Source organism: Eptesicus fuscus, chromosome 6 (genome assembly GCF_027574615.1).
Source record: "Eptesicus fuscus isolate TK198812 chromosome 6, DD_ASM_mEF_20220401, whole genome shotgun sequence".
NCBI classification, from domain to species: Eukaryota; Metazoa; Chordata; class Mammalia; order Chiroptera; family Vespertilionidae; genus Eptesicus; species Eptesicus fuscus.
Window position 1 is genome coordinate 19852463 of NC_072478.1, and position 17536 is coordinate 19869998.

Here is a 17536-nt window from a genome sequence, read left to right on the forward strand (position 1 = left end):
ACCAACACGGCTCCAAGGATATCCTCCCCAACCGTATCCTCCCCGAGGCCCCGAGGCCCAGACAGGCCCTGCCCCCTGACCGGCTCAGGGGCTAGGTCCAGCCTGGGCCCAGCCACTATGGTGGCTCTGTGCACGCGGCCGCCTCTAGGACACGGCAAGCATGTGCGCACAGCTCTGCGTGGCGGCCTCCTCGGGCACCTGGGGCACGCGTGCCCATGTCTGACACTCCAGCGGGCCCTCCTTCTGGCATGGGCAAATACATAAGCACACACTTGTACAGCGGCGCCTACAGGGGTCTCGAGCATGCCCTTGGCCAGTGCCCCAGACAGGGATCCCAGGAACTGCCAGCTTACATGCACACCCAGGCCTGACAGCCCAATGGGACTGCTGGGGAGCACACACGCCCATAAACACTCCCTTGCCCCACATCAGATGGGGTCCCAAACACACAGGAGAGCACTCTCTACCCCCATGCCATGTTCGGAATACAGGCACTGCCCTAGACCCTCATGGGGGTCCCAGGCTCAGGTGGGTCGGTGAGCCCACGGGTGCTTCTGATGCCCACACACGTGGCTCCCGGCCCACGCGAGTCCGCACCTCCCCAGCCTGCGCATGCATGTGTTTCACGTGAGTCGCACACCTGCCAGGCCGCCCTGGGCACCTGGCTCCAAAGCCACATCGGGTTGTTGGGGAGGAGACTGGGATGGGAAGGCCTGATCCCGCCCCCCATTTCTCTTAGAGCACCCGTCTTCCCAAATGCCCCTGGGTGCAGGTGAGCCGTCCCCGTCCCAGAGCTGCCTGGTAGCGCCCCTGCATGTGCTATATTTATATTGGAAATTTGTACCTTAATGTATATATATTTATATGTAAGAACCACCCCCCCCCCCTTCCCGCTTCTCGTCTGTACTTGGGTTTTTACCACCCCTACTCGGCTTTCTCCCAAACCTGCAAAACCCATTTCACCACGCAGAGACTTGGGGCCAGGCGGGAGTAGCTTTTCCCCTCTGACTGTGGACACTCCAAGTCCTTAAGGCCAGGGACCCTCTCCCGTGAAAGGCTGAGCCACACTGCTGAGTCCTGCAGCCCTCCCCGAAACACAATCGCGGGGGTGGGTGCTGGCGGCCAGACCCGCTTTTTGGTGTGTGTTTGCTGTTGCTTAAATTAATCCTGAGTGACGGCCTCAATTCCTCTCCACAAAGAGACCATTTAATGCCCTCCCTTCTAGGGTGAAACTTCCATTTGCCCCCTGAGTCCAGGTTGGCAGCTCAGGCTCCCAGCTCCCAGCTCTCCTGGCCTTCCCCTCGGGTGCGCCCAGGGCGCGGAGGCCGGTTCCCTGTGCACACATGGACCTCAGGAGCGAGTGTGGGTGGGTTTTGAAGGGGTGTGAGATATCTTAAAATAGAAACACATTGCTGAGCAGAGGCGGGGGAGGGGGCGGGGAGGGGGTCCCAGGGTTCCCTAGATGGCCCCACTGCCCAACCATAGCGCTTTGATGCCCCAGCCTAGCTGAAGAAAGTTAGATGGTCTTCCCGCACCTCCCTTCTCAGCCCCTCTAATGGCCCCAGGCTTTTCCTGTCCACGTGTGCATCACGTTGTGGCCCTGTGCAAACCCCAGCAGAGAGGTACCACCCATGCCCTGTATGCTAGACCCCTGCGTGTGTTCACCGACAGGTGCCCACTGCCTGTGGGCTCCTTTCACCTCGGGGTGTTTGTGTGTGTGTGCGCGCATGGCATTCCCCAGACCCCTTGCAACTGACCCGTGCCTGGAGGGGGACACGGGTGGGTGGGGTCGTGAGGAAACCTCTCCTGGGCTCAGGAAGTGGGAGGACTGTGTGCTTTCCACCCTGCAGAACGTGGTGCTGACTGTCGGTCACTTGCACCGTGTACCACAGGGTGCGGGGGGACAGCACAGTCTCCAGGGTGTGGACAGCGGGGCTCTGGGGCTCCAGAGTGCCCTCGGCCACCAGTGGGCTCTGCGCAGAGTCGGGAGTGCGCGAGGAGAGGTCAAAGGTGGGAAGTGGCGCCTGCAGGCCGCTCCTCTGGGAAGTGCGTGTGGCGCGCGGGGCGGGTTCGCTCCGGCCGAGCTGCTCCAGGGTCGATTCTGGAATGAGGACCTCAGAATACAGTCGCTCTGTAGACTGGGGAACTCCCGCACTGTTCAGGCACCGCTCCGGTCCACCGTACCGGGCCCTCACGCCTTACAGCGACCCCAAAAGTGACTCCAGTAGGCCTTGAGGACTGGCTCGGTTCGAAGGGTGGGGCCACACCAAAGGCCGCCGCCAGGAAGGGCTCAAACGGAGGTGCGCGCTCTTGGCCTCTAAGGCCGGCTCCGTCCCCAGTCGTGCGTCTGTGCGCGGGGCGCCTTTGCCTCAGCTTCACTCCCCCTGTGCTCACCCTGACCTCCGACGGGATCAGGCAGGAGAGGGCTTTGGAAACGAAATGGGTGTTGATGAACCCTGTTATGCTGTGGCCGTTTTAAGTGCCCCAGAGCCTGAGGGCGACTTGGGGGTCTCAGTCTGGAGAGGGGCCCTCCTCCGCGCGGCGTTGTGCACGTCCCGCCTCCAGATCGCAGGCCCAGAAGGAGCCTCTCTCCCTGTATCCCCAAGCAGCCTCGTTTTGGGGAATAAGGGCGGGGAAATTTACCACGGGAGATTTTTGTTTGTTTTGAGGGTTGGCTGGGTTTGGGGGCGTTTGGCCTCCATCGAGCATGGGGAAGAAATGTGACTAAGTGGCAGAAAATGCGCTTTCCCTTTCCCTCTCCTCTGCCTTCAGGCCGCAGGGGTTGCGCCGCTTCCAAGAAACTTAAAAAAAAAAAAAAATCCCCCAGATCCCCTCTGGTCAACACGGTCTTCCCTCTCAGGGCGGACTTCTTTTGGAGGCGCTGAAGCCTCCCCACCCATTGCTACCAGCCATTTTGCTGCAGTTCCCGGGCAGGCCCGGGGAGCGGGGAAAGTGGAAAAAGAACGTGTGTGCGCTCAGTGGGCCAGACTTAACCTGTCGGAGGAGGAGGCTAGGGTCCCACTGATGTCCTCCGAGCCTCCCCCGAGCTCAGGCAGCCCCCGGACTTGCAGAGAAAGCACGGGGAGGGGGGCGCACCCACCAGCGCCCTGGGAAGCCAGTGATAAACCGATTTCTCATCCTGCGAATTACTTCAATTCGAGTTGGTGGTTTTAGGTCCTGTACCTTTTCCACGTACAGATGACTCACCCTGCTCCAGTTGGGTGGGGGGAGGTGACCCCGGAGTGCAGGCCCTCACCTGGGACCCAGAGGCCGCCCAGCCCGCCAGCAACTCCCCTGACCCCACCAAACGCCCAGACCACACTTAGCTCCTCCCCCCTTTTATTTAGGGCGATCTTTCCCCTCTTCTTCAAAACAATATTTTAAAGGAGTTTTGTTATTTTTACAAAAAGGCGTGAGACAGAGGCTGAATGATGGAAACAGGCTGTTTAAAAAAAAAAAAAAAGAAAGAAAGAAAGGAAAATACGTGCCCGTGGCACTCCGTGGAGCTGGTGAGCGTTTCCTGCCTCTCCGCTGAGCTCTTTCGCGGGCTCCCCGGTAGAGCCGGGCGGGCGTGGGGCACCTGGGCTCCCCGCCGCCAAAAAGGCACCGTAGAATTGCGAGGGTTCTTATGATTTTAATAAAATCGTGGTGTCTCAGTTAAGGAGTGCGTTTCTGCGCTGCCTCTCCTCGGAGCCCGGGTTTGTCACGGCAAATCTGTAATCAGAGAAAAATACCAGCTTTGTTGAGGGTTAGAATATAACATTGGTTAATGTGTGTGGTTTTTTTTTTTTTTAAATAATGTTAAGCATTGGAATAATTAAAGAGTGAGAAATCACTTGTCTTTCCTCTCCCTTCGGCATTGTCTTATTTAGGAGTGGGGAGCGCGCTTTTCGGCAGCGCTGGTTAGTTTTAATGCGAGCTTCTTTCTCACCAGCCTCTCCCTCCGCTCCGGTCTGGTTCGCAAATCCCCAAACTGGCACAAGCCGGGAAACTTGCAGCAGCAGCGGTGGTGGCGGCGGCGGCGGGCGGCCGTTCCCTTCTGGAGTTGGAGCCTCGCTTTCTTTTTTTACCCTCTTTCAGAGACAACCCTCTCCGCTTCCCTCCCCGCCTCTGGGCCCTGACCCACTGCCTAGTTTGCGCTAGAGCGATTTAAAAAGGAAAGAAAGGAAGAAAGGAGTCGGGCGCTGGTACCCCCGTGCCAGCCGAGGGCACGTTTCCCAGGCAGTGGGCTGGTGGGAGAGTCAAACCGGTGTGTGTGTGGGGGGGAGTCTCCACGCCTATTCTGCACCTCACCGCCCCCCCTCCCCCGTAGGATCAAGCAATTAAGTGTTTCTAAAGATCAGAGAGCTCAGATCCCATGTCATATTTTTTGAAAATATTTTTTATTGATTTCAAAGAGGAAGGGAGAGGGAGAGAGAGATAGAAACATCAACGGTGAGAGAGAATCCTTGCCCCTGCACGCCCCACACGAGGGATGGAGCCCGAAATCCGGGCATGTGCCCTGACTGGGAATCAAACCGTGACCTCCTGGGTCATATAGGTTGACACTCACTCAACCACTGAGCCCACCATGTTTTTAATGAAGCTGACCAGTTTTTCCTTCCACCCCCTCTGACACAGGTAAAGAAAATGCGGCCCCTCAAGGGCCCTCCTTGGCAGGGGAGAGAGCTAGCTAGCACTTGGGATGGGCCTGGCGAGTCCAGCCCCAGGACAGTGCCACCGCCACAGGGTCTACATTTGGAGCCAGAGAGCAGGGTGCAGGCCTTCCGTGGGCACGCCGGCCTGGAGGGAAGTGGAAAAGAGAGGAAGGGACTCTGTCAGGGTCGCACAGGTTTGCTCCAGGCTGCTGGGAGGCTCAAGGGCTGCCCTAGGCTCCCCTCCCTCCCCCCTCCCCTCCCGTGTGGGGCTGCCGTAGCGCTGGGGGGAGACACGGCTGCACAATGAGAGGGGGAAGTGGGTAAGAGATGGGGTAAGGGCCGGTGCCCACTGCCCCAGTGGCTGTGCAATGCCTTGGCCTTGCAGAGGGAGTTAGTTATTTGCTTCAGGTGTTTTTAATTAAATGTGTTTCTCTTTTTTCCTCGTTATTCCGTGCTCGGACTTTTTAGTGATCCTTTGCGTTTGTCTTTTTACATAAGCAACCGCTCCCCCCCCTCCGCAAGAGATATTGTGGGAGGTATTTTGCCTTCAAGTGCTTTCTCTTTCCTGCTTTTTTTTTTAAAAAAAGAAACTTAATTTTAAAATTATAAAGTAAATTTAGTGCCAGTGAAAGTGAGGGGGGAGGGGGGAGCCAGCTGGGGCTGGAGCCAGGGAAGGGGGTGGAAGATGCCACAGGGCTGGGCCTCCCTCCCTCCTGGCAGCCCCAGCCCAGGACTCGCTCACTCTCCAGGTCCCCTCCTCACCACTGCCACCCGCTTCCTCCCCGGGCAAGGCTCTTACAGACTGGGCTGAGGGCAGCCTTCCCTGACGGGTTCTCATTCAGGAATCCCTGGCTCTGCAGCCCCTTTCCCCCTCCATCCAGGTGTATGTGTGCCATCCATCCTTCGGTTTTCCAGCTTGGTGGCCCCGGTTTGTTCCTTCCCCCCCCCCCCACACGACCTGCAGATCTGCTGACGCTTCTGCTCAGGTGGTTCTCCTGTTGTTGGGGTCAGAGCTGGGCAGGCACAGAGAGGCATGGGAACCCCTCGGCAGCAGCCAGCAGCGAGGAAGCCAGGGGCTTCTTTTTATCCCTCCTCCTCGTCATCCTGTGAGCAGTGCACGGTGCTAACACATGGATGGACGTAGGTGCTCACATTGGAAACCACTGGTGCGGGCAGGAGCTGTTTCTAAGGCGTTCATATCGTGAGAGCTCTGTAGCTTAGGAACTCAAGGCCCCCTCGGCGCGCCGAAAATGTTGTATTTTTTAACCTGGGTGGGGTGACACAGGTGTGTCCGCTTTGTGACAATGTCTTGTGCGGCCCACTTAGACCGGTGCACTCTTCCTTACACGGGCCACACTTCAGTTAAAAAGTTTTATTTTTGGGGGGGAAAAAGGGGGGAGGCCCGGCCTCAAAAGTGAAGGCTGTGTGCTAGAAAACAACAATAATAATGAAAATAAAGAGCGTCCTCCAGGTTGCTCTGCGCAGGCCTCCCTGCTAAGGGATGGGTGGAGGGGCTTGTAAAAATGAGTGGGCTGATAATAAAGCCTGCCCGCGTGAGGCCCACGAGGCTTCCAGACCCGTCCACGTGTGCCGAGGGCCTGGGGACTCGCTGCAGACTCAGGTCTAGCGGTCGGATTTGAACCTCTCAGAACCCCAGGATGAAAAGTGGTAAGGAGGACGTTTCTTGCCAATTACATTTTGCTGTCAACATCTGGAAAGCAAAATTGCAGCTGTTCTCCTGCCTCCCCCCTCCCCATTACCACCTCCTTTTTTTTCTGCACACTTAAATTTTTTGTGTGCGTGCCATCCATACTTCGGTTTTCTGCACTGTTAAAACATTTTCACGGCTCCACTCAAATCGAGTTGTTGGGTTTGGACTTAAAAAAAATATATATGTATGTGTGTGTGTGTCTTCTAGTTGACTATAGTTTTTGTAGCAATGCGTTGGAACAGGCCTGCAAATCAATGGATAACCCCCTCCCTTTCCTGTCCCCCCACCGTGGCCTTCCCAGCACAGCAGGTCAGAAGCTGGGGGAGGACTCTGCCGCCCTCGCCTCGGCTCCTCCCGGCAGGTACTGACAGCTTCGCCCTCCCCGGCCCTTCTGCCGTGTTTTTGTTTTCCCTTCGCCCCCCAAAAATATTTGAACCAAAAAGCCTCTTTTTTTTTCCTCCACCCACAGCAAACTGAAAGGGCTAGTGAACCGTGATTCAACAGAGCGAGGGCGCCTCTTTTCTTCCTTAGCATTAATTAACTCAAGTTCGTTAGGACGTCGGGTCTGTCGCCCACAGTTTTCTCTTGTGTGTGCTGAATCGGGTCATAGAAGGAGACTTCCCGTGCAAACAGTTTGTGTTGGAGCTGGAGGACGCAGAGGGGGAGAGAGGGTGAGAAAGAAAGGGAGCCGGGAGCAGCGGATTGTGGCGGGAGAGGTAGGCACGGTCCCGAGCGCTCGGGTGCCAGCCTCCGCCGGGGCCAGACACCAGGGGAATGAGGATTCTCCGGTTTCCTTGGCAATGAGCCTGATCATAAAATAGTTGTGGGAGCAATACATGTTGAGGGGTTGAAAAATGTCTTCCTTCCAACTTTTAAAATTGTACGTTTTGGGGAGGCCATTTACCCAGAAAGAGCCCGACCTGCTCCCCTGAGCCCTGGAGCCGTAAAAAGCCCCCCGGCCGTTCCCATCCCGACCACCCAGCACTCCCCCTGGGGGCTCTGGGCACTGCACGTTGCCGAAGCAACTGCAAGAAAGAGGCTCTCTCAGCCAAGGGCACTGGAGTGCAGACATGGCGATGGCAAGGGGGCTGAGAGAAACTCTCCTTTCTCACCCGGGCCGGGCCGGAGGAATACACCCAGCAAAGCAACTGGGGTGTCGCCGCCGCCGCAGATCCTGGTAGAGCTCTGGCAAGGGCCTGGCAAGGTTGCAGGAGGAGTTTCAGAGGTTCGGGACTGGGGGGTGGGGGTGGGGGGAGAGGAACATCTTCCCTGGATAATCCCTCCGCCTTTCCTGGGGTCTGCAGTTGGCAGCTGGGCCTCCTGGGGGTTCTCAACATTTTGCCTTTTGCTCTGGCCTTCTCTCTCGCTCCGCAGATATTACCTCGCTGTGCTGGGCACAGACCTCACCTTCCTGTGCTCATCTCCCCTTCCTGGGCCTTTGGTCAGGTTTTCAGTTTTTTTAGAGAAACGTGTAAAGCTAGACTGTGGGGTTCTTCCTTCTCCCCCAGTCTTGGGCCACCATGGACTGAGTCTTTCCCGGTCCAAGAGGTGGGCGAGGCTCAGGCTGTACAGGGCCCTTGACCCTCGCAGCCCTTGGCTGTCATCTGTCCTGTGCGTTCTTAGCTCTGGGGGGACCCCATCCCCGTGTAGGCCCCCCCCGCCCCCCCTCAGGAGAGGGCTCTGGCCTTCCCAGCTTTTACTTCTATTTGGTGACACAAGGAAGTTGCAAGCTAAATAATGAATTAAAGACTAGGGTTTTTGTTTCCTATTCCCTGTAGAGGATGAAAGTAAACAATTTCCAGTTGCACTGGAGAGAATAGACTGTCTCCCTCAGTCCCCCTGTTCCTACCCTATTTCATTCGGTGCCAGGAGGGTGAGGGGAGATGTGCCTGGAGTAGGGTAGTGTTTAGAGCCAGAACGAGGCTGCCTGTTGGCCAGATCCCAGACCACCGCTCCCGGTTTGTAGTCTGGAGGAGAAAGGGAAGGGGAAAGGGGGGGACGGTTTTATAGGAGAGGAGTGTGCAGCCTAGTTCTGAGGCAGCCCCTGTCCTAGACCCAGCACTGGGGTGTGGGGGCAGATCCATTCAGCCAGCGTGAGGGCGCTGGAAAAGCCGTGTTGGGGCCGCCTTTCCCCCGAGCAGAGAAAAACAGGCCCAAGGCAGCCAAAAACCCGCTTTGTCCAAATTCTCGGAGCCTCCTCGCAATGTGCATTTCTGGTTTCCATGCCTGGCTTTTCCAGACTCTTGGAGGATTTTGCTCTGGCTGAGGAGTCCCTTCCAGCCTGCACCCCCTCCCACCCCCACCCCAGAGGAGGCCCCACCCCCATCAAGGACAAGCAGCAGTGGGGGGGGGGCCTTCCTTTTTCTGCCTTTTTCTCCCTCTCTGTCCCCAAGCCTGCGTCTGGCCACTGCCTTCTCGCTGTCCCTTCTGCAGTGGAACAAGATGGGAGATCGCAGCGAGACAAAGTCAGAGTCTGCTTTTTTGGTCGGGGCCAAGGCTGAATTATAAAATGCCAGGAATTGGGCAAAACTAATCGGGGCGCTATTTGTGGCCTTTTAAAATTCCCTGCGTCCCTTTTTCACTCAGGCTGCCGATATGCGATAATGCGATATGCGGTAGCAAAAGGGATACTGAAATATCTGGTAATTTCTGTGTGGGCTCTGTCAGTTATTTGCACTCACTGTGTAGAGTTATCCAAATTAGCATGGATAGATATATATAATTAGCATGTGTCCAGGGTCTAAAAAAAAAATAAATCTAGGCCTTAAGGCGATCATAGGATTTTTTAAAGCTCACCAATGGCCCTGCCTTTAAAGATATAATTTCTTGTGCTTCTAGAGGTCTCACCCAACGTTGGCGGGGATGGGCCAGTTAAGAAGCCTATCTCAGACCGGGAAAATAATTTTGTTTCCTCCAAGGCATTTGAATCCTGTATATGTGAGTGAGGTTCTGTATGTCTTTTTTCTGTTTTCCCTTAAATAACCCACAAGGCCTCATTTGTTTTGTGGAGTTTTGGAAAACCACATGTTTCACTTTCTTGAGACAGAAGCAGTCATTTTTCTCAGCGAGGTTTTTTTTTTTTTTTTTTCCCTTCCCTTGTCCCAGAGCCCTTGTCTTTTCTCCTGGCTCATTTCTCCCTCCATCTTCGTCCGTCAGTCCTTCTCTCTCTTTGCAGTTTTGGGCCCAGCTCCTCTCTCTCTCTCTCCAGGCTTGGTTTCCTTGTCCTGCTCAGTCTTTTTCTTTCCGGGGCACGTTTCTCCTAGGGATGGCTGAAGCCAGCATGGGCATTATTTGAGAAATGTTTTACTGAGACCGTTGCTGTGTTTTTTTAAAAAATTAAATTCTATATACTGGACAATAGCAAGAGAGGCCTCTCTCTCACAAAGGCAGAAAAACTGCTTTCCGCACCCAAAGCCCATGTGAATGTTTAAAGTCTCACCTCTGGCTTCCCGGTTTTTCTTTTAAATGGGGAGAACACCCCCACATATCCCTGCTTTTCCTTGATATTCTCCACTTGCCGTGGTTAATTTTCTTTTTTTGTGCACTACTCTCACCAGCATCCCTGGCTTCCTATCCCCTCGGCTTTAGGTTGTTTTTCTCTCTCTCATTCCGTTCCCCCTTCCCCTCTCCTCCTCCAAGGCCTGGCTGTTCCCTGGCTCCCTCCATCCCCTGAACCCTTGAACTCCTGGAGAAGCCTGGACTCTTTGGAGGCTTTTTTTTTTTGTCTTGGCTCAGGTGGGGGTACTGAGAGTCTGAGCTCCCTGCAGGGGGAAGGGGCATCAGGAGGGGAGCAGGGAAGGAGTCTGGGTCTGGGACAGGTAATCTTCCAACAGGAGCCTCCACTCTCTTAACAAAAGGGGGACAGTCCCCTTTTGTCTGGCGCTCCTGAGGGGCGTGTCCAGGGCCCAAAGCAGCCACCAGTGGCACGCCGGAGGGAGGGTGGGGGGGGCTGCAGCGGTAGGGGGAGGGGTGTGCCAAGTGCCTCTAATGGAACCCCAGTGAGATCCTTCCCTGTGTGTGCCCACCGGAGAGAGAGGGAGCCCTTCTGCCCTCCCCCGCCAAGCGTCCGTCTGTCCATCCGGAATACCCTGGCTGCCCTTCCACGCCGGGGGAACTGGGTGAGGGAAGAGCACTGCCTGGGAATCCTCTCTGCCCACCTTCGAGGTTAAGGCCACTGGCAGAAGGACAATTGACGATTGTTCTCCCTCCGTGTTACTTCCCTGGGAAGGGCCTGCTGCTGCTCCGGTTAAGGAGCCTTGGAGGGGCGCCGTGGGCTTTGTGTGTGTGGGTCCCCGAGGGACACTCCACTGGCCCTCCTGAGCCACCTCTATGTCCAGTCTCTCCGTCAACCTTTGACCCCTCCCTCCATCCAGGAGCGAATCATGGATCTCCTCCCCAACTTCTGTGTGGATCCTTCCATCTGCCATCTCCCTACCACCTCCCCAGTTGTACCACCAGATTCAGAAACAACCCTGTTCCGCGTGTCTCTTGCACCCGGCACTGTGGTCTGTGAGACTGAACATGCCAGAATTCTCCAGGAGGCTCACGTTGGCCATTTTCTGTCTAGTGCCTAATATTTAGAGTAAATCAAAATACCAGAAAACACCCCTATGACAAACATAAACTCTCTCGTAGTTTCTACCATCTCATCTTGACTTTAGAACATAAGATTGCTTCTCTTGAGGTAGAGAGTATCTTATGTCACTCAGCTAACATCTTTGGCTAATTGGACCCGAGCTGGTTATTAACAGGACGTTAATTATTGAATGCCAACCCACGGGGCCTGTGGGCAATGACGCCTGCCTCCTGCCCTCTCACCTCTTACTGTCCGTCGGGGTCAGCCACCGCAGAGCTCCTGCCACACCATTCAGGGCCCAGACTGGGGTTGCAGGTGCTGGGGGGCACCTCTCCCATTGTCGGGGTTCAGCGTAAGTCTAGGGGCTACTTGTTTGTCCCCTCCCCCCACCCCGCTCTTCCCCGGGAACCTTTCCGCAGATGGGGAAGAAAGGGCACGAGTGAGCAGTGACCCTTCTTTTCCGTTGCCAGCCCAGGGCTGAGCCTCATCTTGGGCGAGGGCAGCCATGGGAGTGGTTTAGAGCAGGGACAGTCTCTCCCTCTCTGTGTTCTCATTCTCGGCTCTTCCCTTAATAACGGTCTCCTCCTGACGGCTTTTCCAAGGCCTACCGAGGCGCAGCTGCTCCGTCGTCCCTCCCAGGGAGCCTCCGACTCCCTCGTGCTGACCTCCCTGCCTGGGAGGAAGGCCCAGGGACAGGGGCTCCCCGTGAGCCTCTTCTCTGTGACTCGGTTTCCCCAACGTCGTCTCACTCTTCCTGCCGCAGCCCTTTCCTCACTGTGCTGTTGTTTCCCCTTTTGGCTCTCTCCCTGTCTGGTGGATTTCTCATTTTGTGCTCCTGCACCTTGCTCCCTAGGACTCGGGCCCTTTAGTGTAAATTGAATTGGGGGACAGGTAAGGATTCCCCTCCTCCAACCAAGAAACACTACACGCGGGTCCGGTGGAGGGGACAGAGCTGGGAACGCAAAGAATTAAGCATCTGGGCGGGGGGGGGTGGGGGGAGGTGTCAGTAGGACTCGGTGACCGCGTTGGGAAGTAGTGTCCATCTTCCTGCCTTTGTCACTTCTCTGGGATTGGCTGTGTGTGTGTGGCTGCACGGAGAGCTTGTCAGCGGAGTGGAGCGCTGTGACAGGAGGCTATTTTCACAAACTGTTGCAGTTTCTCCAGCCGAGCTGCATCGCGTTGGCATCCCTCGCCACCGTTAATGGAGCTTGCGTGGCTGGGTGTGGGCCCAGGGAGGCAGCCCACTTCGCTGGGGGCTGGGGAGGGGGCGCTCAGGGTGCCGGGGGCCGCCTGGTCTGGGAGTGCTCCTGAGAGCCGCAGCCCCAGGACGGAGGGGTGGAGGGGTGGCCGGGATGGCGGCCCCCTGGACGCCAGGTCCCTGCCCTGGAAGCGCTGCTGGCATCGACACTTTCCGAGCTCCCTTTCTTCGTCTCTTTCTATTCATAGCACCGCTTGCTCGTGTGTAGGGCCAAGGAAGAAAACTTCCACTCGCCCCTGTGCTCTCCATAAATAAAAAAGAAATAGGACCAGAAAAAGAGAGAGCGTGCAGGCTGAGAGAGACTGAAACCAAAACACAGAGAAGGCGCAGCTGCTTTCCCCAAGGCCTTCTGGGGCTCCCGCCCGCCCGCGCGCCCGCCCGCTCGCCTGCCCGCCAGCCTGCTCAGAGTCAAGCCTTTATTTATTTATTTTTCTGGCTTAAAAAAAAAAAAAAAAAGAAAGAAAAAAAAAATCCGAGTCTTCCTTGATCCTAGCCCACCCCCCACCCCACCCCCTCCAAATTTGCTGGGTGGCCACTGCCAAATGGACCCGAGTGGGAGCCTGGAATGAAAAATTCATAACTGCTGGACTTTGCTTGTTCATTAGACGTGAACTTGTCGATTGGGCAAATTGTTTTTGGTCTCCAACTGCCGGGGGCTCTCCCCACCCTCCCAGCTTGCTCGGTTCCCTCCTCCCCTTGGACGCAGCCATTGGCTGCTCGAGGGTGTCTCCTTGCCAAATAGGTGGATCCTTCTCTCTCTCTCTCTCTCTCTCTCTCTCTCTCTCTCTTTCCCTCTCTCTCTCTTCCTCCTCCCCCCCTTTTACTGGCTTTGGCAAGAGCAAATGGATGGGGATTGAGCATGAAAGGGGAGAGAGAGGGAGTTTGAGAGAGAAAGAGAAAGGAAGCAAAAAAAAAAAAAATCCAAAACCCAACCAACACACACACACACACACACACACACACACACACACACACACACACGGCCCCATCCCGTTTCCATCTCCCTTGCTCTCTCCCTCTTTCTTCCCTCCCTCCCTCGCTCCCTCTCTCTTCTGCCTCCGTCTGCCAGCAGCCACGGTCTGCAGCCGGTCCGAACTCGTCCCCTTCCCCGGGAATCTGCAGCTCCCCCTTCGCTGCGATCAGGCTCCGAGGCGGAGGGAGGCAGCTCCAAGTTTACACCCTGTGCGGCTGCCAAAGCCGAAAGCCTTTTTCTTCAGCTGCTGCGTTTCCCTCTCCTGGTTTTTGTTTTTGTTTTGTTTTGCACGGGGGTGGGGTAGGGTGTGTTATGGGTTGGTGGGGGTGGGGGTGGGTGGGAAGCAGGCTTTGATTTTTAAAATTTGCATATTTTTCTCTCTTTTAAAAAACTGGAATGGGATGCACAAGGGGTGAAATTGAAAAAAGAAATTTTTTTTGTTGGCTTTTGTTTACCTGCTGTGTGTGGGCAACCGGCTTGCTCCCTCTCTCGGCTTGCTATCCCTGACCTTTCTTTCTTTTTGCTCCTTTTCAAAAAAAAATATTAATTTTCCCCTTCTGTGCAATGGAGCGTGGGGGGGGGGGAGGGGGAAGGGTTTGAGAATCCACCCAAGCCCGGCCCCTATTCCCCAGAACACCAATAATAACCCCCTTTAAAACATTTACCTTCCTCCCCTGCTCCTCCTCCGCCCCCTCCCCCCACCCGCCCCCAACTCACAACTCTGTTGAGTCCAGAAGCTCAGAATCGGGCGTTGGGCTTTGCCGGGTGCTTCAGATCAATGGTAATTATTTAATTTTTTCCAGTTTTATTTTTGTAAACAGATATCAATTATTATTTAAACTTCAAACAAGCAAACAAGCAAAAAAGAAAAAAAAAAAACCCCAAAGCGAGAGCCCGGCCCTCTGTCACCTGACTGAGTGGGAAAGAGGGTGAAGGGGTCAGTAGGGACGGGGCGCAGGACGCCCCACGTAGCTTTTAACCCTAATGTGGCCGAGACAACCACCTTACTGGTGCTAACAGGAAGCGTTTTGTTCCTTATTACTGTGGTTAACATTAGTGTCGGTGTCGATGACAAAGCTGGGGTCACATATTTAGGATGTAGATCTGATTTTTTAAAACGCTGGGGTGGGTGTTCCAATTGGAGCAGGCGAAGAGAGAATGAAAACAAGCTGGGGAGGGGGAGGCCAGACCCGTCTCCTCACTCGCTGGCTGGTGGATGTCATGTTCTCTCTCCTTGGGGGTGGCCGAAAGCCGACCGGTGTTGGGGGCGAGGCGGCACCCACCCTCCCCGAGTGTGCGTCCACGGGCGTCCGCGCAGACCGGGCGCCGTGTCGGGGCGAGCTGACACGAGTTCCAGGCTGCGAGCGAACATGGAGCTGTCATGGGCGCGACAGAGCCTGGCGGGGATACCAGCAGCGTGTGTGTGTGGACCGCAACGTTGTCTGTGCGCGCGTGTGTGTGAGTGAGTGAGGGGGAGAGAGAGAGAGAATAGGTGTGTGCTCGGGCTCCCCGCGCCTCCGTCTGGCTGCTGCGGCTGAGATGGGAGCAAGCGGCGGGCCAGGCTGGTGGTGCCTCCAGACGACACTTTCGTAGAACAATCGCAAGAGGAAACTGCCGTGGGTGGGAGGAGGAGGAGGAGGAGAAGGGGATTTCTTCCGTGTCCCTTCTAACGCTTTTCTCCCGTTCTCTTTCCCCCTCACCCCGTCTTCCCCTCCTCCCGCCCTCCCTCGCCCCGCATGCTCCCGGCTTGCCGCCTGCAGGATGAGTTCCACCCGTTCATCGAGGCGCTGCTGCCTCACGTCCGCGCGTTCTCCTACACCTGGTTCAACCTGCAGGCGCGGAAGCGCAAGTACTTCAAGAAGCACGAGAAGCGGATGTCGAAGGACGAGGAGCGAGCGGTGAAGGACGAGCTGCTGGGCGAGAAGCCCGAGATCAAGCAGAAGTGGGCGTCCCGGCTGCTGGCCAAGCTGCGCAAGGACATCCGGCCCGAGTTCCGAGAGGACTTCGTGCTGACCATCACCGGCAAGAAGCCCCCGTGCTGCGTGCTCTCCAACCCCGACCAGAAGGGCAAGATCCGGCGGATTGACTGCCTGCGCCAGGCCGACAAGGTGTGGCGGCTGGACCTGGTCATGGTGATTTTGTTTAAGGGGATCCCCCTGGAAAGTACTGATGGGGAGCGGCTCTACAAGTCGCCCCAGTGCTCGAACCCCGGCCTGTGCGTCCAGCCACATCACATTGGAGTCACAATCAAAGAACTGGATCTTTATCTGGCTTACTTTGTCCACACTCCGGGTAGGTCACTCTCGGTCCCCCCACCCCCCCATTTTATTTTACTTGCTGGCGTTTGTCCTGTTTATTGTTCCTTTTCTCTCCAAATGATGCACCCAAAGGACCTACCCAGGGCACCCGTCCTGCCGAGGCCTGCAGCGCGTTCGATGTTCAGTTTTTCCTTCTGTTTCCCTCCACCCTCTCTATTCTTTCTCCTTGGCTCCCTTGCCATGCTCTGATGTCCGATTTTCGTGCATCTGCATCTTTGAAGGACCATCTTACCCAAAAGACATTGCAGGTCTTAGGACTGGGGCCATGATGTCCCAGAATTACCTGCAATGGTGAGAGTTTGTGATAAACACCACCACCAAAAAAAAAAAAAAAAAAAAAATCCACTCATTGCTCTGATTTAACATGAGTCAGAAGAAGTATTTGGGGGCAGTTGCTGGCTTTCCTACCGCTTCCCCTCAAGTTCAGGGAAGGCCGGATTTGGCACAAGCGGGGTGGGCAGCAGTTCGGTGGAGAGAGGGATGGAGAGAGGGGTGCGTAAAAACCTCTGGGTACGAGACAGAATGAATAGAAAAGAGGAGCGCAGGCAGAGGTGGGCAGATTCTGGGGCCCAGATGCCCAGGCAGGAGCTCTGTGGGCTGGGGTTTGACTGTCGGAGAGTAAGGAAGTCATTTGATTTCACAGAGAGTGAAAAGGAGCATGAGATTTCCTATGCTCTTCCCCTTCACCTGGTTTCTTTTCTGCTGAAGTGACCAGAAAACAGGATGGACGCCCACACTCCCCGCACCTCTGCTGGCGGGCAGAGAGGCTTTGGGGCACAGGCATGTCAGGGAGTACGGAAGAGATCTTAAAGAAGCAAAGAAAGTAAAAAAACAAAAACAAAAAAAACAACCAACAACTGTAACATTTCCTTTTCTTTTTGTGTTCCAAGTAGTTCCAGTTCTCTTTGCTTTTCCAGTTTTACTCTGCATTTTGGGTCAGGGTGGTTCACTTTTCCTCTTCTTTTCCCTCCCCCCCCCTTTCCCTTTTTATAATTTCTTTCCGCTTTTGTTTTCTTACAAATTGAAACAGAGATGGCTGGTTAATTTTTAGCCTCCACTCAGCTACGCCCAATTTACTGCCGCCTTTGAAACCTAAATGGGCGGCACTCTGTGATTAAGCAAGGCAGAAGTGTGTTTACATTATGCCCAACCAACTTGTAATGAGAGGGCTACCAAGCCTTTCTCTCTGTGTGTGTGTTTTCCTTTCCACCATTCCAGTATGTTTTCCTTCTTTCTCTCTTTATGCGAATGTAAGAGAATGTGGCTTAACTTCAGCTCTAGTGAATGTTCTTTCCTCGCAAGTGTGTGTGTGTGTGTGTGTGTGTGTGTGTGTGTGTGTCTTCCTTCCTGTTCATTCACAAAAAAGCAAAGCAACTCACTTTTCTGCTGTGGTCACCCCTTTGCCTCTTTGGGAAGTTGGGAGGAGTGGTATGACTTAATCCAGAAATGAAATTTTGGGGAGCTTTCAGCATTGTGTGTCAGGAATGTAACCTCGACTAAAAGTTTATATGTTGAACTCGGTTTGGGGGGGGGGCGGCAGGGAAGAGGTGGTATTTGAGGCCTCTCTTCTTACTTGTTTTCTCTTGTTCTGAAAGGTGGCTTTAGTAGTTGGTTGGAGGCAGATGGCCCCCCCCAACCCCGCCCAACTCCACCGCCCTCTGCGGATCTTTCTAGGCCTGCACCTGTCCCTGTGACTATCCTGAATCCTCGTGGAGAATGACCAACTGCTCGTTTTCTCCCTTGTTCATCCTTGTTCTCTCTGAAAAAGAGACTCAAGAAATTTTTAAAAGTTACCCCCTCATTCTCTGTCTATACCTAGTGGTGTTGGAGGCGGCTTGGGGAGGCTTGGAGCCTCCAGCTTGTAACTCCTCCATGCGGGGATCCTGTACCTTTTGGTTTTAGAAACAGGGTCTCTATGACAGAAACCAATATTCATCTTCCTCCTGCGCTGGTCTCCTCCGGCCCGCTCTCCACGCGGGTCCCTGGAGCTGAGCTGTGTTCCTGGCTTCTTTTATTTTAGGCCAGATTCTTGACTGCTGCCACCATGGATGGGGCCGAGGTAG

General features: G+C 55.1%; 1 protein-coding gene across 1 annotated transcript in view; it reads left to right on the plus strand.

Annotated features, from left to right (window-relative positions):
- The window catches only part of NFIX (nuclear factor I X), a 92713-nt gene that overhangs the window by 13256 nt on the left and 61921 nt on the right, over nucleotides 1–17536 (plus strand). The window contains exon 3 of the mRNA XM_028134562.2: nucleotides 14916–15447. Coding sequence (XP_027990363.1) covers nucleotides 14916–15447 — 532 coding nt within the window. The remainder of the gene's footprint in view (nucleotides 1–14915; nucleotides 15448–17536) is intronic.